The 20833-nt window shown below is 46.1% G+C and overlaps 1 protein-coding gene across 1 annotated transcript in view; it reads left to right on the forward strand.

Moving 5' to 3' along the window:
- Nucleotides 1-19988, forward strand: part of AMOTL1 (angiomotin like 1) — a 76507-nt gene extending 56519 nt beyond the window's left edge. The window contains 7 exon segments of the mRNA XM_008636797.2: nucleotides 1861-2006; nucleotides 8427-8576; nucleotides 12034-12224; nucleotides 13531-13578; nucleotides 14834-15060; nucleotides 15765-16034; nucleotides 16993-19988. Coding sequence (XP_008635019.2) covers nucleotides 1861-2006; nucleotides 8427-8576; nucleotides 12034-12224; nucleotides 13531-13578; nucleotides 14834-15060; nucleotides 15765-16034; nucleotides 16993-17096 — 1136 coding nt within the window. The 3' untranslated portion in view covers nucleotides 17097-19988.
- The last annotated feature ends 845 nt before the right edge of the window (nucleotides 19989-20833 follow it).

Here is a 20833-nt window from a genome sequence, read left to right on the forward strand (position 1 = left end):
GGTCCCGTGATTGAGCAGTTCCTCGGCAGAGCCCCGGCCATGCGGCTGGAGAAATAAACATCTCTGAAACATCTGTCAAGAATCCGTCCATATATATTTCTTTCCCACGGGCCTCCTTGTTTGATACATCGTGTTACAGAATCCCCACTGTAACGAATGGTCAGGGGCACAGGGAGGCAGGGCAGGTGCGAGGGCAAGCCAGCGAGGGCACGAGAGCCAGAAGGCAGGCTGGGGCCAGGGCAAAGGAGGGAGCGAGCGGCAGCAGCGAACAGTAGCGAGCAGTGGGGAGCCCTGACGCAGCTTTTATACCCCCCGGCCCCTCCCAAAGTCCAGCTGCTGGCAGGGGACCATTGGTCCAGTCCAACCTGTGCCATCCATTGGTGGACACCTTTTCGCGACCGGATCGGAGAAGCCCCTCCACAGTGTCTCCTACTGACTGCCTCATTGGAGGTGGTGCCAGGTGAAGTCTCCCAGAGAGGAGGCTTTCCTCTACCCCAGTTGTCTCCTGCAAGTGGCACCTGTACACTCCCTCCCGCCACATGCCTCTGACAACCATTGTTGAGGCATAACAAAACTGAATTGGCTCCTCACAGGCAGATTTCCCATGTTTCAGTGTTTTTGAAGCAACTTTTCATTTCAGTTAAAAAATAAGATTATGTAATGCTATGTTTTAAAAATCAAAAATCAAAACAAACATTAATTGATGCCAAGTAAATTTTTGGAGGAAATTTCCTTCCTGGAGGCAACTCTATTTTTGTTGTCATTCAGAACAAAGGCCAGATTTTGAAATCTCAGATGTCACTGAATGAAACCTTGATCCCTTGCTCACTCCAGTCTTTAACTTTGTGTTCTGACATCAGGGATGCAGTGATTGGCCTGTGACACTCATGTTCCCAGAAATGGCTTCTCAGCACTGTCAGGGCAGAAGCAGATGGAGTCAAGCATTTCCCCAGGCAGCTTGCCAGCAAAGTCAATGGTGGGCCTGCAGTTTGTTGCTGAAGACAAAGATCTGAGCGGAGCTGACTGAATTTAGCCAGTTGTTTGCTTTTTTAATGTTGTTTTAAATCTTACCCCAAAAAAGGATGATTTTTCAGCACAGAGATTATCTACATGCTTTAGAATCTCTTGTGATGCTTAACAGGAGGGAGCACTGATCATTGGATCTTTAAGTCCTGCTGGTCTGGAAGGTCACCCAGGATCTCCATAGGGCTGAAATGGCTCCCATGGCGCCTCCCTTTTCTCTGCATGGTCAGAGAAAGCCTGTGCAGAGGCCTCCTATCATATTCTTCATTACTGCTTTCCCCTCTTTCCATTTTCAGGCTCTCCAGCACAGATTTGTGTTTATTATTCAGCTCCTTCAAATTTTCTGTATGTCACGATCTCCATCCTTGTAAATAAAAAGCACGAGGCACAGCACAGTCCACATCCATGGGGCTGAGGTTTCCTGCCCATTACAGAAGGGCAGCAGCATTGAAGCTGGCAGCTATAAGCAGCCCTTGATGTACGGTGTTGTTTAAAAAAGGAGTAGTTGGTGCAAGCCAAAATTTTACTGTGGGATGTGCTAGCAGTTCAGCAGAATGGAGAGCTGTGAGGCAGTGCTGGGGTCCACAAGCTCTGCTAGTGCAGATGCAGTCCAAGCTGCCACTTGTTTCTGCTGCTGGTGTAAGGCTGGGCACTGAGGGGCTGAGCCCTGGCAGTAGAAGCTTCTTGCCCACTGTGTCTCAGCACTGTGTTGTAAAGGCCCTACTCGCTGCTGCTTCACGTAATTTTTGCTTTCCTAGGGAGGTGGCAGCTTACCTCTGGTGTGTGGCCTGGTGAGCTGTGCTCATGGAGTGGCTCTTGTTCTTGTCTTTCTTTCAGATAAAGAGCACTTGAAGGAGAAGGAGAAGTTGGAGATGGAGCTGGCAGCTGTGCGTTCTGCCAATGAGGACCAGCGGAGGCACATTGAAATCCTCGACCAGGCCCTAAACAATGCACAAGCCAAGGTTATCAAGCTGGAAGAGGAGGTGAGGCATGGACGATATTTCTGTGCTCTGGGGATAGACATGGCTCATGGTTAGGCCTTTCTCCATCCAAGTCCTGGTTCTCTTCTACCGACAGGGTGCTAGGTCTTCCTGTTTCGCTTGCACTGGCCCTTTTATAGAGAACATGTGTAGTTATACAGTACTGAGCCAAACAAGCAAGCAGAGGAGACCATAGATGTGTGTAGAGCAAATCCTTCAGTGTGTAATCAGAAGCAAGATCAAATTTAACTAGCTGGTGGCTGAGGCAATGGTAGGATTTAACAGAAAAATTGAATTAAAAACTGACTACTCATTGGCCTGGACTGTGATACAGACATGTGGTGTTACTGCATCCCATTCCTTGCCAAATAATACCGGGAAGCTTTTGAGATACGCACAGCAACACGGTAGTGCAGGGTTTGGTGACTTCGCATCTTAAAAAGTCTTGCTGATCTGGCTGGAAGCAGACTGACCAGGATTTAGAGCTACAGGTTTTATTTGAGAGCTGAAGAGAACCTGTCATACTGAAGTCCAAAACTCCAAGAGGTCTTTAAGCAATAATCATATCAGCCTGATAATGAAAATAGGTATTCAGATAGGAAGAGAAATCCCAGGCACAGGGGGCTCTTTAAACTGACGGACAGAACAATACCTAGTAGGTGGAAGCTGAAACCAGGCGAATTCAAAGTAGAAATAATGCTCAGTTTTAATTATGACTAAGAGTGACATTATCAGTTCTCCATTACTGGTGAAGAAAGTCTCAATTTATTGTATTCCTTAAGGATCTTCAAATCAGGAGGTGTGGCTCTAGTAACTATTTAAAAGTCTGTGCATTCTTGCAGATCGGTCAAGACTGTCAAAACAGGCCTTTTTGACCTTTTAGACCCCTAAAATCTCTGTTGATGGGACCAACAGAGGGAGAGTGTTTTATGGGGAGTAAAAGAAACATAATCTTTACTACTTGAGTGAGCAGGTCATTGGTGAGGGGAAGGCCATTGGTGAACCATTACCCTAGCAGATTTGGTAGAGGTTCAGGCTCTGGCACAGTGTTGGCATGATCTTGGGCAGCTCTGTTCCCCTTCAGAGCCCCGTTTTCCACCTGCACCCTCCCCAGAGCTGGCACAGGGCAGAGGGGAATCCACAGGAATCTGCTGGGTGCACAGATGCAAAGGGTCCTGTGAGGAGCAGAGAAAGCCTTTCCCAAATACCTGCAGTTAAATTCATTGTCTTGGAAAGATGAAGGGACAATTGAGCTCAGTGAGTTTTGAATGATTTTTGTTGGGGTATCTAATGATACCGCAGTGACAGACCCCCTTTTAGGCTAACCAATGCTTACTTAGAGTCTGGAAGATTTAAGGTACTATATGTAAGAGCTGATGGCATTGCTGCTTTGTACCTGACCATTGGCCCATTCCAACTCCCTGTTTAGAAACATTTTGAAAACTCCATTTCCTTGGATGGATGCACTCGGCAGCAAGAAGAGGATCACATTAAGTTTAACTGCTCCCTTGTTAGTTAGCCTAAAGCCTGCTCACCATCCTGGTGTATTTGGGGTAGTCCCTTTAGGGTAGCTGCAGGAGCCAGCGTATCTTTAATCTGTACATAATTCACTTGATACTGTTTGGCTTAAATGCTACCTGAGGTTTCCTATTTGCATTTCATTACAAAGGGCTGAATAAAGGAATGTTTTAGGTGGCAACATCTGCTTCTACACTCATGGCATCATGCAGGGGATGGGAAGAAATCGTGTTTAGCTCATGTCTGGTCCACAGACTGCCAGTGTGGTATGGGCAGGTAACATTGACTTGCTGAGTAGAGACTAGTGAAGGCAGAAGCATATACAGTGATTTCCAGGCAGGTGGTTCAAGAACCTACCTTATGCCTGCTGTGTTGTAGTAAATATGTTTGCAGCCTTAGGGCCCTAAGAGCTGGGCAGCAGTCAGGTTTTACTCTAGTCATCCAACAGAAATGTGCCTCTGCTGGATCCTGGATTGTGGACTGGTAGAGCTGAGGATAGGTTAGATGCTCCCCTCTAGGGAGCTCCTAACCTGCCCAGGGCATGGCAGGTGTTATGGAGGTGGTAACTTCCTGCCTGGGGCACTGTAGGTGTTACAGAGGTGGTAATCTCCTGCCTGGGGCATGGTAGATCTCAGAGGTGACATATATGAAAGTGATGCAGTGGTATTTGTCAGAGTATATCAGAGTCCTCAGCCTGACTAACCCATGTCGATCTGGTACCTTTTAACTTCTTTTTTCATTCTTCGGGCAGTTCAAATGAATTTTAGCCCAGCTGCTGTGTTTTAATTGTTCAAGGCAGTGTCAGGCAGCTTGGGTGAAGTGCAGTTAATCTGAGACTGCCAGCATGTGCCCAAGTTCCATCACTCACTTTCCCTTTTGTCTTGTTTCATGGCTGAATCAGAGCACCTTTTCAACAGTCTCCAGTGTTTCTGGATCTTAATTAGACACATGCAGAAGATAAACTGCAGTGTTAAACCTTCATTTTAAAGCAGGGATTTTTACTATAGTTGGCAATATATTGAAGAAAACGCAAATTCAGTCAAATCAAAATGACTGTTATTATTGTTAACTGAGCTCTAGCTCATGCACTGCTTTGTAAATCCATCCAGATTTCTTCTACCACTGGCATGTAATTAACAGCGTTTTAAATCAAGCCCTGAGAAATAAGCAATAGCTACTAAGTTGAATTAACATAAGATAGTCTGCTATGTAAATCTGCATTATCCTGAGTGCCTGCTAGTAGAAGGATTTAATTCAACATGTGTAGGTGGTATTATCACCACATGTCATTTAGCAGACTGCTGCTGGAATCAGTATCTGTTCCATGCTTTGAATAGAAAACTGAATAATTGGAGAGGACTCAGAAAGCAGCTGTACAATTTATTTGGGGTCCAGAAGCTGTTCTTTGCTGGGAGGAATTAAAGGGAAAAGTTGGCTGAGCTTCGGTCCATGCACATGAATGTGAATCACTGAATGGGTAAGATTAGAAGGGACCACAGTGGGTTGTCTGGTCCAGCCTCCCTGCTCAAGCAGGGTCATCCTAGAGCACATGGCACAGGATTTTGTCCATATGGTTCTTGATTATCTACAGTGAGGGAAACGCCACAACCTCTCTGGTCAATCTGTTGCAGTGCTTGGTCACCTACATAGTAAAGAGCCCCCAGGTCCTTCTCTTCAGAGCTGCTTTTCAGCAGGTCAGCCCCCACCCTGTACTAGACTATGGGGCTATTCCTCCCCAAGTGCAGTGCTCTGCATTTGCCCCTGTTGAATTTCAGATGGTTCCTCTCTGCCCATCTCTCCAACCTGTCGAGGTCCTTCTGAAGGGCTGCACAGCCCTCTGGAGTATCGGCAACTCCTCCCAGCTTTATATCTGCAGGGAACTTGCTGAGGAGGCATCTACCCTTTCACCCAAGTCATTGATTAATAGGTTAAACAATGCTGGGCCCAATATTGAACCTTGGGTGACGCAACTAGTGACTAGCCTCCAACCAGACCCTGTGCCACCCTCTGGGATCTGCTCTTCAGCCAATTCTCAATCCTCCTCACTGTCCACTCATCCACAGTTCCTGAGTTCACCTATGAGGATGTTGTGAGAGACAGTATCAAAAGCTTTGCTGAAGTCGAGGTAGACTGTGGGGTATGCCCAGCCTCTGCCCTGGAGGGAGGCCTGCTGAGATAGGGAGATTGCATAACCTCCCAGCAGAATCCCCCTGGAAAAGGGAGCCACCTTTCAGTTACAGCGAGAGAGGACACAGACCCATGATCCTCTTGGAGATCCTATGCAGATCCTTTGTAACCCACTGGCTTTTACCCTCTCACACCCACCCCTGTACCCCTAAAAGATCTAGCCCTCTGCCCTTGTGAGACTGGAGAGCTCGTCCCTGGCCTCCCCTTCGCGGGGTGCAGGCTAATAAAGCTGCCTCATGTGGAATTGCTATACGAGCCTCTCGTCTCTCTCCTCCTGGTCTGGCCTGGGGTTTGCCTCACAGAACAAGAGCTGAAATCACTCTTGCTGAATCACTAAAGGGCTGACAGCCTCTCTGCAAAGGCACTCCCGTGGCTGAGGGAAAACTACACGGGCCCCGGGAAGACGGTTCCTCCCGGGACCATCTGTCCGAACCGGTTATGGTTTCCTGGGTCTGAGCTACAGACCCCACACCAGCCACCACAGTAGACAATATCTGCTGCTCTCCCTTCATCCATCCAGGGATGGATGAAGAAGGGATTGTTGTCAGAGAGATAAATACTGCTATTTAATATAAGAGGAAATAATGAGATGCAGTGTTTGGAGGCTGAAGCTGAGCAAGTCCGGCTGGAAATAAGGAGTTAAGAGTAATTAACACTGAAACAATCTACTTAGAGTGATAGTGGATTCTCCATCTCTTACAGTCTCATAATTCAAATTCATTCAAATCTCATATCTATAGAATTTGATTGTTCAAACTGGAGTTATGTTTCTAGCACAGATATTTTTCCAAGACTCACTCATCTTTACTCAGATTTATTTGCTTGGATCATCCCCTTTTAGCCTTAGCTCTTCTTTATCTTTATTTTTCTAATCCCTAGGACAAGGGCAGTGTTCAGGCAAGTTTGCTGATGTAGTGAAGAAGTGAATTGTTTAATTAAATGCTTCTTGCTCTAATAGATCACAGTTTGGAAATAGAACAAGAAGTAATTTGCTTAAATTGCATAAGAGAAAGCTAGATTAGGCATTAATGTAAAAGTTTTCTGGCAGTAAAGGAAAATAAGCTGTGAAGTAGTTTACAGGGATAGGTTGTGTAGTTCCTACCCCTGGATGATTTTGTAAACAGCTTATACAGATATGTGCCAGGTTTTATGTACAGTTGATCCTACCATGCAGTGGGAGGATAGATTAGTACCTCTCCAGGTGCCATCCAGTTTTGAGGTTTTTTGGAGTCTGTGTGTCTGTGAGGTGTTGGAGCTTAATGTCACATGTCTCTGATTGTAGTCGCCCCTCCCTTATGGATCCATGCTTCCATGCAACCCAAATTAATTTGAATTACAACATTTTCTATTTTGTGTTTTAAATGCATGTGTGATTTTTTTTTTTTTTTTTTGCTTATGAATCTACATGCAGAATAGAAAAGTCAGAATTGGCTCGAGAACCTCCTTATAAATTTATGAATGTGAGAACTGTCTTGTTGCACATCTCCTGCAGAATTGTTTTCGAAGGCAGTGGACACGTGAGCATCGCCTCACCCACAAGGGCAGAGGTGTGTGAGTGTGTGAACCCTGGGGCTTAGGGGACTGCTCCAAAGCCAAGTTGTGGCTGCTGTGATACAGATGGACCCTGCAGCATTTGGCAGGACACGGGAGAGCAGATGAGGTCTGCTGCCAAAGAGAGACCCTAAGGGAGCTCCCCAGCCCTCTCTGATGCACGCTGGTGTGGCTGGAGGTGACACAAACACCTTCCTACTGCCAAAATAGCACATTCTGCAAGAAGCCTCTGCTCTGTGGGTCTTGCCAAGTGGTGAGCTCCTGAGGAATGCAGTCTTCATGCTGCTGCCAGAGACTAGTGGGGATTATAATCTCATTAATTTTCATGGAAAGCCCAGGGAGCTGTAAGCATTAGCCTAGATTGCAGCAAGGATAAGGAGGTCACTCTGCCAGTTGTTGGTGCCACTTGTTAGGGAGGTTTGTTTAGACCAAGCTGTGCTTTTGCTGTGAGCAAGCCTGTTTCACTTCACCTGTGACATGGATGGATTTAGGGTGACAGAAGAGGAATTCATACCCCTTTTGGGGTATGCTGCTTGAGCAATCTCTGGTTGTAAAACCCTGCATTGCACAATCCTTGTGTCATGTTTAGCCCTTCAGTAATTGCATTATAGAGGTAAAGAGGGCCTGGCTTTAGCTGCCTGGACATACCATCTCCAGATCAGCATGGACAAGCCTGTGAGCAGGATAAAGTAGGTGGAGAGCTTCTGGCTGCTGGCACTCCACTTGTTCCACCTGTGTTGAGCAAATATGCAAGAGTGAAAAAAGAGCCCCTCTGGGTGCAGGCAGTGTGCCAAGTGTCACCAGTCAATAAAATCCACGGGGATTCCTCTTAACTGGGTCCAGCCTGTGCGTTTGCCCAAATAGTATCCACCAACGTGACAGCTCTTGCTTAGAAATGGCCAGGGGGGTTCATGTTTAGCAGATTCCCAGTGAGTGGAAGATCTGGGCAGCATTCCTTCCGAAAAGGGTAGATCTGCCCCAGCAATGCTTGCTGTGCACATTCCCTGCCCATCAAAGAGGCACTATCCTTTCCCCAGGAAAACTCTTGGAAGCAAATGACCAAAGCCATGCTCGAGCTCAGTGCATGCCTGCCAGTGCACAGGGGTCCCAGTGGCCGAGGGGTGGGGTACAGTGCCCTCCAGACTGCTGACCCCCTGTACCCCACAGCTGCGCAGGAAGCAGGCCTATGTGGAGAAGGTGGAAAAGCTGCAGCAGGCGCTCACACAGCTGCAGGCGGCCTGCGAGAAGAGGGAGCAGATGGAGCGGCGGCTGCGCACACGCCTGGAGCGAGAGCTGGACTCGCTGAGGATGCAGCAGGTGAGGACAGGGTGATATGGGCAGGACCCCAGCATGGGGCCTTTGGTGTTGATTTTAACAGAGATGGTCACTTGCATCCCTGCCAGGTGCCACCTTGCTTTTGGATTCAGGTTGTTGGGCTTTCCTCCAAACCATTCATTTGGATAGGGTCCTGGATCATTGGAAGTGTTCAAGGTCACGTTGGATGGGGCTTGGAGCTTGTGAAGTTTTCCCTGCCCGTGACAGGAGGGCTGGATTTAGATGATCTTTGAAGGTCCTTTCCAACCCAATCCACTCTATGATTCTTATTCCTGATCTTCAGCAGAGTATGCGGCCTTTCTGCTATGGGACTCTGGACACAGTTGAGCCCTGCCTGCTGCTGGGCTGGGATGTCCTGGCTCCCCTGCCCAAGGGCAGGCAGGGGAAAATGTCCTTCCAGGTTTCTCTCTCTAGCAATGACAGATTGTGCAAAACTCAGCTCCACAGAGAAGGAGGAAAGGTGCGGTACATGTGAGATTTATCCCAAAAATTTTAGCTGATGTTTCATTGAAAAAGCCAAGTGGGATGATGTAGAAGCTGGTAGGGGCAAGACCTAGGCCCTTATTTGTTCTGCGCAAAGCTTGATGTATGTGGTTCACGGAAACCTCAACCCATGACAGATCTGGAGCCAAGTGATGCCATCTTCAGACAATAAATTATTTATGTATCAATCCAGTCCAGAATGGGCTAGGAGTATAGATTGGCATTTCTGTGTGTCCCCTTGTTTTTTGGCAGCCCTGTGTCCTTAGAGGAGTATTGTTATGCTTATATTTTATGCACAGTTATTCCTTTGTTATAACACCTTCATCCCTAAGTCCCAAGTCCAGTCGTCTCTGAACGGGAAAAAGATAAAGCATGAGGAGGTTGCAGGGAGAATTTCCAGGCTGCAGCCTGTACCAAGTGCCAAATAGGTGGGCATTGGCTCTGGAGGAGAGTGAGCAGATACGCTAAATGTATCAAACTACAGCTTGGGGAAAAACCAGCAACATAAGCAAAGCATGATGCTCCTGGAACTCCTGAAGGGCTCATTCGTATCTGTCATCACACGCATCTGCTACTATAACCTTTCCTTATTTATAAGCCATTAGTGGACACCAAAGCAGCTGTTACACAGAGCTTGTGCTGCCAGAAAGCAGAGGGGCTGATCCTGCTGGCAGTATGCCATTGGCAAATAGCTCTACGGTCAGGGTCAGTGTCAGTGGTTTGCAGAGTCATGAGGTGGCCAGACCTGAGAGCATCCCCTTCCTTCCAGCAGCCCCAGGGCAGGGCAAGGCCCCCCAGCAGCTTTGCCAAGGTATCATTCTGCTGCTTCTCCCTGCAGGCCCTTCTCATTCATCTTGGCTCTTTCTTGCTGCCATAGAAGTGTGTTAAGTCTTTCTTGCCCAGTCCACCCTGGGCTTGGTGTTCAAGTCTTCTCAGTTCCCCCTTAGCCAACTCTCTTCCTGTTTAACAAAGGAATTACATGGGGTATGACATGCTAATGCCATTTGAGAAAAGGACATCTGAGAAAAGTACAATTAAAATTCAAGTGAAGATAAAACTAGAACTAAGAAAGGCTGGGGATAGAGACAAATTGATATATTAAGTAACAGAGATACACTGTCGCTCAAGTCCTTGTCTTGGGAGTTCAGGCTATGTCTGTTCACTTTGGCAGAAAATTCCTCTGTAACTTACAGATTCTTTCATTTTAAAATTTTTTTGGCAGTGTAATTAGGAATTGGCCTTTAAGTTGACATAGTTTTCAAATGCCAGCACCCATTCCATCTAGTAAGTTTTAAGAGGAAAGATACTCTTAACTTCTTGTCTCATGTATCAGCTTTGAGAGAAAACTTCGGGGTGTTTTTACTACTGTTATCCATACTGTTTGTTTATGAGCCACAGCACTGCAGAGAATCATGTGGCATCAAAATACCCCAGCTTTTTGCTTCAGAGCTGTCTTCTTTGAGTTATCAAAGTTATAGCTACTGAAATATTTTCTCATTGCAGAGAGAAAAAGGAGATTTTATTTTCTCATTTTTACCAGAGTCAGCAGAAGAGACCCAGCACACAAGGAGACGATGAGCCAGAATCTGTTCTGTCCCTGGCTTGCTGGTAGCTGAGTCCAAGTGGCAAATCTTCCTTATCACTGATACCACTGACACACAAATTGGGACCAATAAACAAACTCTTTCAGTCAGCGTTGCAGGCTCAGTGTTCAGGGCTGGCAGATGTTTTTGACTCAGAAGATGACAAGCACCTGTGATGTCCCAAGATACCATCAGGACCACACTTCCAAAATAGTACCTTCCTGCCAGAGATTTGACTGTATTTTTGCAGGAGCAGAGTCACAGCCGTTGTTTCCAAGGGCTGATTCATATTGCATTTCCAGAAAGCATCTTCCAAACACGTTATTACTGCACCAGAGGCAAAGGCTGCAGCCCTTCCCTGGTATCTCTAGTTTCGGTGGTACAGCTTTGCCAGTGGAACTTCAAGGTGCAGCATGAATGAGAAGCCAGTGCTCCTGAGACATGGTTTCCTCTTTAGCACAATACTGTTCACCATGGAGTATAACAAATCTCTTGCATTTTTTATTTAAAAATGAATTTGTTTCTACTGAGTTCTCCCAGAGGTTCATGCCTCTCCCCTCAGTGTGCACTCATCCCTCTGCTGAGCCAAGGAGTGGATCTCCATCTGCCTCTGCTCTCTATCAGCAGTGAGAGAAGCTCAGGGTAGCTACCCATGCTGCTTAGGTGACTTAATTAAGTGTTGTAACTGGGTGGAATAAATCCTGCCTGGACAAGCACTTTCCTTGCAGAATAGATGGAAAGAGTTACGCACCCATTGCTGCTTGTCAGCATCCAATGGGAGCCACTCCACAGTGCCTGGGGATCTTCTGCCCCTCTAGTTAGAAAGTTAGCTGTTACACCACAGAAAGCATCCCCTGAGGGCACAAGAGAACTAATGTGCCAGAAGGGACAAGCTTAAATGCATGTCTGGGGTATTCTCCCAGCTGCTGCTTTAAATGGGGTGCCATGTAACTAGGTCACAAGGTGCTTTTTTTTCAGCTTCAATATATAAACCCTCTGCAAATAACTGCCTGTCCATCCTCAGCACTGCCCAGCCATGGGCATGAAGTCCTAGCAAGAAGAATGTATCTTTTAAAGCTTCATTGCTTCTTTTTCTACCAACTTTTTTTCCCCTTGGCTTGGGGTATCCCAGGAAATCTCTGCATATCCAGGGTAGCAGCCAAATCCCTGCTTCTGTCAGCATGGTCTGGGGAAGCACATATGGTCAACTTGCCTGTTCTCCTGCAAGCTAAAGGGTTTAGCCTGGGGTTTTCACCTGCCTCTGTCAAAAGACATGGTGATGTCTTTGTATGTGCCAGAAAATTGAGGAAAAAAGGGTCAGCATCTCCCATGCTTGGCAGGGCATGAATATCTGTCACTGTTTCCACTGGCAGAGGCAGGGCAGCTACCAGGCAAGCAGCCTTCCGGAGCATAATGCCCCAGCCCTCATGGAGCTGGTGCGGGAGAAGGAGGAGAGGATCCTGGCCTTGGAAGCTGACATGACCAAGTGGGAGCAGAAATATCTGGAGGAGAGTACGATCCGGCACTTTGCCATGAATGCTGCAGCCACAGCAGCAACGGAGAGGTAAGATGACCTCACTGCAAGCAGGCAGCTCTGTTCACCATGGAAAGCATGGGGAAATAACACAAAATGGGTGTTTTCTTAAGGCTGGATGTTTCTTGTCTTTCCCTGCTGAGTTGCACTGCCAGGGTTAATGCACTTGTCCAAGGTGTGATGCCAGTGAAATACAATAGTTGGTTAAGACAGGATTTATCCTTCTGACCAGGTCCAAAAGTTTATCAGATCTAGGCACCAGATTCAAGCAATGGCCTCTGGCAGTCTGAAGGTGCCAAATTACACAGCACAGGTAAGGCAGCTCCTCCCAGCACACCGGCGGAGTGAGCAGGGACATTGTATATGGCTGCACCCATCCCATGGCCTGCAACAAGGTCGTTTAGCCTAGTTTTAAAAACCTGTAATAAGGGAAATTTTGTTGCCTAAATCTCCTTTTTCACTACTTCATTAATCTTCAAACTAAAATGTTTTTCCTGATAGCTAAGCTAAACTTCTTTACTGCAAATTACCTCCACTGATTCTTGTCCTTCCCAGGCATACAGGATGAGCAACAGAACACAGTTGATGTTCAGCCTTGTATATATTGGAAGACAGATAGCCCCTGTTGTATCTTCCCTGGTCTGAACTAACTTCCTGCCTTCAGCCATTCCTCACATGTCCTAGTGTAAACCCTTTCCCATTCACATTGCATATGTCTGGACTATCTCTCTCCAGTTTGTCTGTGTCAGAGCGTGGTGGCCAAAAGCACAAGAGGCAGTGAGACTTCCCAGTGATCAGGAGGACGGGATAATTAACTTCGCACATCAGTTTCCTAGGAACCAAATCCCCCGAAAACATCCTAAAATGAGTTTTCCCTTTGAAAGGTGTTTAGGTGCGTGACTCAGGATGGAATTTTCTTTTGCACTCCAGTCTAGGCAGCAATTCCTATGCTGTTTTTCAACGTCCAAAGTGTAGAGCTTTGTTACTGGTTCATGATGTAGTCTTGTTGACTTGGGATCTGGCGAGTGAGTTCCTCTAATGCCTGACCCTATCCTTCTGGATGGCTGTTAGCCCTGTATGGGTCACCCATGACTCCAGCATGCTCTCTGTTCCTTTAACCCAGTTAAATTAATGGCATTAATGACCCAGCCCAAGCCAAGAGTAGCCTGCAACAGGATGCCCCGATGCCAGGGAGCCACCCGCTTGACAGGCAACCGTCGCTAGCTTGCTCTTTGAACGTGGCTTTAGGGTTTTCTTTGCAAGTTTCAATCTCGCTTGCAGAAGCCACCCTCACAGTCTCAGGAGCCTGACTCACTGTGGTGACCCTCTTTTCCAGGGATGCCTCGGCCCCAGCCAACCGCCGTTGCCAGGACATGGAGTACACGTAAGGGATGCTGTGCCATTCCTCCTTGCTGTGGTGGTGGGGCTGGGTTCAGATAAACCAGGATGCCCTTCTGTTCCTTCCTACGTGCCCAGAAAGAATGGGCTTGGCTTCACTTTGACTTAGTTTTGCTCTTCAGCATTCAAACAGGGATTAAAGAGTTGTTGTCATTAGATAACTTCCTCCCTATCTTCTTGTTAAGCCTTCCGTGGCAAACCCAACATTTTTACAAAACAGAGGCTGTTCCAATATTAAAAGTAGTCTGTCATGCAAGGACACAAATGTGCAGACACTTTTATAAAGAAGGTGTGTTTGTTGCTTTTGGAAAACACCAGTGATTGTTTTTACTGGGTTTGGGTTTTGTTTTTCACTCACAGATGCAAGCTACTCCTACTTCCAGGGAAGTAGTGGAGTTTTGCCACTGGCTTCATAAATATAGATTAGCATCTTGTATTTACATTGTTAATTAAACATGTGATGATGAAAACTAATGCTTTCACTGCTTCACAAAATGCACCTGCATTGTATTTTATATTGTGCAGCACAGTCAGGCTAGCCATTTGACTGTCACAGTGTACACATTTTTGAAAAATACAGTTTGGTAGTTGTTCAGTATGATTTGGTGTTAAACATTCCTGGAGAAGAGTTCAGATAATCCCATTTTTTTAGTGATTTGAGAGTCTTCAGGGTCTGTATGAGAGAAGTAGCGATCTTTGCTCAGCTCTGAACACCATGTGCTGATCGTTTCTGCAGCAGTGAGGGAGAAGGAAGAGCTCAGACTTTTTTTTCTTACAGAAACCAAAAGGAACCTTTCCACTCACTTCAGCATGTCTTCACTCCAGCTGACAACAGACCTGAATCTTGGGGTTAACTCAGTCTGCCAAAGCATAGTTTCCAGATTTGGCCCTGATGTATTACAGGGGTGAAAATTGCCTGTGTGTTTGTATTGTGAACATAACAATGTGCTTAAGACACTGCCCACTGCTCCTGCTGGGTTAGTAAAACCATAGCATAGATGGGTTCAGTTAACCTTGCAGAAAAGTTTTGGCTTAATAGCTAGAAATGCTGTCTGTTTTGAAGTGCATGGTTATCCTTGGAGGAACTGCTAGGAGCTGCCTTGTCCAAGTATCTCAAAACCAGAGAGAACAGAACAGCAGGGCATCTGCCCTGGAGGCCTCCCTGCTGCCCCTGGGTGTGGAGACCTGCCCATATGAATGTTTTTTCCATTCCTGTAAGCAGAGCATTCATATTTTGGCAGAATAAAGAATCTCCATGCCAAAATAATTGAGAAGGATGCCATGATCAAGGTCCTTCAGCAGCGGTCACGAAAGGACCCTGGGAAAGCTGACAGTGCCAGCCTGCGGCCGGCTCGGTCCGTGCCCTCCATCGCTGCTGCTACAGGTGTGCATTCGCGCCAGACCTCGCTCACCAGCAACCAGATAGCTGAGGAGAGGAAGGAAGAAAAGCTCTGGAAGGGAAGCATAGGTGAGTTCAGTTTAAGCTTTGGCTCATCCATTACTCTGTCATAATCCTTCTGCTTGAGCTTAGCAAAAGTGCCTTGGCACACATTACCCTGACAGCTCATTTCCAGAGCACTTTCCATGGGCAGAATGTGCGTCCTTGTGCTTAAGTCAAAAATCAGTCATTCTTTAACCTTGCATTGTATCTTAATTACATTTTTATTCATATTAAATCATTCTGCACTGATTATAGAAAGCCACAGTTGAGGGAAGTCTTCCCAGATACAAGCACACAATGTTTGCAACTTCATGGGAGTAAATAACAATTTTGGGCTAGAAATAAAGCCTGAATAAAGTTAATCAAGAGGGTGAGCATCCCTTTGGATGGGACAGCATGATGTGATGTGGCAGATCAGATGTGAAAATCAGTGTTGGACTGCCTTTTGTTTGGGGCCACATAGGATGGGGGTGTGGAGGTGTGCGAGGCTGTGTCAGGAGTAAGTGCCACTAGGATGGGTGTGCACAAGGGGAGGCAGGGAGGGGAAGCTGCTTTCAAAAAGCTGTTTTGTAGGAAAGTACATATGGATGCCAGAAGAAGCAGCATCAAGGGAAAAAGCTAAGCCAAACTAAATGAGTTGAGACATACCCAGTGTCTTGTAGCTCCAGGGTGGGATGGGGGACAGCACATGTGTTTGAGCCAGGATATGACTGACCCCTATGTGTTTTCAGGGCTGCTCTTGGGAAAGGAGCACCATGACCACCCATCAGGCTCTTCACAGCCTCCTCCTCTGCCCTCCTTGTCTTGCATGCCCGTCCCAGTGCCGGCAGCCTCCCACGCGAAGACGGGCAGCAAAGACAGCAGCACCCAGACGGACAAAACTGCTGAGCTCTTCTGGCCTGCCACCGCCTCCTTCCCTGGCCGGGGACGCCTGGGTACCACCCCATCACACAGCCCAGCCCCACGGCCCCTGGGGACACGAGTGGCCAGTGAGAAACTGGGTGAGCTCTGCCAGATCCCTGTGTCAGTGCAAAATGTCAGCACCCCCAGGGCTATCAGCAACCCCCAGAGACACATCAGTATTAATGGGGCAAGGTGTGTGTATGTGATGCTGCCACAGTTTGTAAGGTGCAGTGGAGGTTTCTTCAAGGAAACTAAAATTGTTGAGAGAGAACTTCCTAAGGCCGCCCAGAGTGGCTTTGCAGAGCTTTGTGCTTGGCAGCTTCTGTAGGGCTTTGTTCACCTGTGGCAGGCAGAGTTTGCAATTATTCGTGCTGCCAGATATAAAACTGTAGAGTTTCACACCATGAAAACACTCCACACCTGCTCACATACTCAGACTCTTCTCTTTTTTTTCAACTGAAACCATGGTTAGTTAAATCACAATTTTCTCCCTAATTTTTAAAGGAAAGCTGAGGGAAATATTAAGGAGAAAGTGGAGATCTTTTTTTTTACGGGGGATGGAGAAGTAGAATTTTAATTATTTTTGAAAGGTGGAAACTGCTGGTTTGCAGCCTAGCAAAGGAGACATTTATTTTATGGACATTATTTTGAAAAAGCCTGTTTCTTACACATTCATCTCCTCTCAAAAGCAAGCTTTCCCTCTAAAAACGTGCTATGTATCATTAAAAGAGCTGACTATCACAGAACTAGATGGTCTTTAGCATCCCTTCCAACCCAGACCATTCTATGATTTTAGCTAATGAGGTTCTTTGGTCTGTATCTCTTAAATACCATCTTTGTGCCTGTCTTCGGGGGTCTGTGCACACTGACACCTGCTGTCATTGTGCAGGGAATTCAGCATCACACGTTCCTAGTGTCCTGAACAAATTTGGCTTTCAGTATGTAGGATGTACAGGTAATACATGCCCTACCTTCCAGGAATGGGTTGATATTTGCTTTGAACAATTTGCTGTTGCATTTGGGATGAAGACTAACTTTCCCTTCTTTCCATTACAGAGAACTCCAGCCACGGGAAGCTGCCTGACAGCAAAGGCAGAGTGAGCAGCCTGCTCCACAAGCCTGAGTTTCCAGATACAGACATGATGGAAGTCCTCATCTGAGCAGAGGACAGCATCTCTGGGGTTTTGTGTGTGTACAGCTAGGCCCAAGATGGTCCTTGGTGTGCCAACATTAAAAACTAACCCTGAGAGTGTGAAAAAGATGGAGTTTATGCCCAAATTGAAGCTAGAGTCTGATATGTTGAGACTTTTGACCGGGTGAGAAGTCAAGAGCACTGAAGAGGAGCAATGAAATGAACATCCGGGATTTTCTGAACAGAAGGGGTCGTTGAAAATGGAGAGTGGTGTGAGAAGGAGATCGTTGAGGAAAAAGGAAACTGTGTTTTGTGGCATAAAGAGAAAGTACTGAAGTTACAGACTGGTTGCATGCTGCCGTTCTGTTTTCCTGCCTCTGCAACCAGGACAGGAAGCGAAATCCCATCTCTTTGGAGGCCAGAGTGAGTTTCTTAGTAATCCAGGAAAAACTTACATCTTCCTCAGTATCAATGCATTTCTCAAAAGTTTCAATCTCAAAAATTTCACTACTTAATTTTTGTGAATAATTGGTCTGTAGGTGTAATCAGCAGGTTCTTATAAGTATTTGTTTGAGTGGCATTGGTGTGGTTTTCCTGGGCAGGCAGGTCAGGTGCCTCTTTCCTGGCTGGACAAGTGTTTCTCTTGGAGCCAAATTTACAGTACAAATATTCATGTCTCGCAACCTCAGAGCTTGCTGAGACTTCTTTTTTTGGTAGGAGCAGTTGTTGGCTGGAATTCTCCTGGTGGATGAATGTAGAAGAGGGGGGAGGGACCCTTCTGAAGCGAACCCTGTTGTAACCATAGGAAGGTTTCAGGAGGGAAAGTTGGGGGAGTATCCCAGCAGCTCCCTAAGGGGCTGTGCGCTATAGAGTTCCTTCAGAGGGGAGCTGCATGGGTGTGTTTTTAGAGGAGTTAAGCTGGGTTTGCATGTGACATCAGAAGATACCTCTTTCTGGGCACTGGTTCATAGTATTGGAAGGATGAGTGTGTTTGTGGTAAAAACAAGATTTTTCCTTACTTTCAATTCTTATAGCCAAATCCTACCTTCCTTGAGCATACAAACCTGCTGTTCAAGCTGATGTGGGACTGGACATTAAAGGGTGTAGGAGCAGGCTGGGATGGGCTTAACTGCAAAGCAGTACGTGAGCATCATGTGTTTTCTGTGCTGCGCTGCACGTTTTTTTCACCTTATTTTACCCAGGGTGGAACATTTCTCATTTTCAGCTTTGTCCCTGAATTCAGTAAGAGGCAGCCAACTCACCCGCTGTGTTACTTGTGGCTTCGTGCACTGCACATGCCGATAGGGAAATTTTCCTATGTGAGGCATTTCTGTATTGGCTTTGTGATTCCTGAGCCTTGTGGTGCACCATAATGACTTTAAGGAGAGCTTGGCTGTGGGAAAAAGAGTGATGGGATCTAATGTGAAGCTGCCTAGAGTGGAAAAGTGATGGTTGCTAGAAGTAATCATGCACTCAGGGCTGGCTCAAAGTCACTTCTTCCCATAGGAAACAAATCAGAGCCCTTGTCTGTTGAGAACACCAGGCATTTTAAACTCTGCTTTCACCGAAAACTGAATCCTTGTGAACTCAAAGCCTTCACAGGCCAGAGCCTTGTGCTCAAAACTGCCTGGCTGATAACTTTTTTATGAAAAAGAACAAAATTGCTATGTTAAAGCTATGCACTTATTTTTGCGTGTACCTAGAATTAGACGTATGTTGTTGTCACCCTCTTTCTGAGTTTTGCACTTGTTAAACATAGTGGTAGGTCAGTTGTGCAGGAAGCAAACTGTGTGTTTCAAGTATTAGCAGCTTTGCATTGTGAAACCAAAGGTATAAAATCCTTGGAAGATATTATGCAGCTTAATATATGCCTTGTAAGATAATTTTATTTTTTTCTCTAGAGTTAATTTAAACATTGTAATTGTTTGCATAAAAGCCAGGACCGTGCGTGACATCACCACTGACCCACCTCCATGGCCCTTCCTCAAGTGTCTGTGGGAAGAATGGGGCAGGAGAAAGACAAATCAAGGGAATACAAGTAAAATATTGGTTACTATTTAATTGCATTACTTTTTATCCAAGAAATAAGGATACCCAGGTGCTTGGATATCCCTAAGCATTTTATTACCAGCTGTAATATTTTTTTTGCTGAAACTCTTTAGTAAGTTGTGTGCAGGCAGACACTGAGGCATCCAGGAGAAACAGTCCTGGATCAGCATGGATCAGCTCTCAGTTATGTTTGGTAGTGGTTCAGCTGGATTTCTCCAAGTCAGCTAGAGTACAGCACTCCTCCTTGTGGAGACCACAGTCTCTCCAGTTTCTGCTTTCCAAAGCTGGCTTTACACTTTATGCTGCCCCAGATTCATGGTCACATATAGGAAACTGTTAGAGACAGTGTGTAGGCAACTCTTGTTGTAGGCAACAGCTCAAATAAACCAAAAGGTTCATTCTCACCAATGGTGTTGAACTCAAAAGATGTTAGTTTTCCTGGAGGGAAGGTCTGGAGGACCAGTGTGTCTCCCTGCAGCCCAAGTGCTGGCAGGACTTGCATGGAATACTACTGCCATATGTCAGTCCCGCTCAGCAGAGCGGCGCAGCTCCCTTTGTGCTGGCTTTCCCAGTTCTTGGAACTGTTTTGTGTTTTTGGGAAACTGTGCTGTAGCCATTCCAGGTGACATTGGTGGTAACTAGTTGTAAAATACTGTCATTTTTTATTGTTGTTGGTTGTATAGAGAAGTTTGTGTACAGCGTTGTACAGCTGGAGGGTTATTTGTACATAGCGGGGAAAACAAAGAACGTTATGTGTCACCCCCAGTAAATGTTGATACTGTTGGTCAGCCAAAGATTTCTTATTCTTTGCTGTTTAAATTTGTGCCTTACTATTGTATATAATAAATGTATAAACATGTTTATTTTCTCACTTTTCCAGTGTGAATACATTTAGTCCTCTGGAAGAAAGGACTTAAAAAAATTCTTTAAGCTTTGCAAACAGTGTGCTAAGACTAAGATGGGATACCTCAGGGACTTTTAAGGTTGCATCTTCTCCATTTTTGGCAGTTGTTAATGAAAGGCCCCACAGCAGGTGACACCAGTAGGTGTATGTAGGCATGAAATCAGTGGGTCTCCAAAGCAGAGGATCAAACCGAGAGCTTGCCCAAACAAGAAGAGCGTGATTTTAGTGAGATCATCTTCACTGGAAGGAAAGGAGAGTGGAAAGTTAATGAGATACTTTGGTGAAGATCTGAATGTTTTTTAGCCCTATGTTCCTGCTAAGCACATAACTCCCACTGATTTTTTTGTACTTTATTCTTGAGGGTCTGGGGCTTCTTTATCTGGCAGATGTTGGATCAGTGTGAGTGAGGTACCTAAATACCTTTTTTATCTAGATGTTCTTGAATGATATACTGTGCTCAGCAAGGAATAAAGATCAGATCCCGTTTCATGCTGTAGTGCAGGCAAGGGGAATGCTCCAGCCTGTTGGAAATACTGTTCCTATGTTTGTTTATGGAACTGAAATAAATGGGGGGAAGGGAGCAAAAGTTAGCTGAGTATCTGGCTTTGAGTAAGGGAGGTTTGCTCAGCAGGCTCTCACATGCTCTTGAAAGTGTCTGTTAAAAAATTCCTGAATCAGGTCCCAGGGAGCTACAGGCATGAAAGGCATGAATGCCACTAAGGGCCTCTCTCTCCTGGGAGTTTTTCTCTGCCTGTCCCAAGCTTCTCTCCCCAGATCCTTGCACATGTTGAAAAGACCAACCTGTCCTGAGC

Source organism: Corvus brachyrhynchos, unplaced genomic scaffold, assembly GCF_000691975.1.
Source record: "Corvus brachyrhynchos isolate BGI_N302 unplaced genomic scaffold, ASM69197v1 scaffold117, whole genome shotgun sequence".
Classification (NCBI taxonomy): domain Eukaryota; kingdom Metazoa; phylum Chordata; class Aves; order Passeriformes; family Corvidae; genus Corvus; species Corvus brachyrhynchos.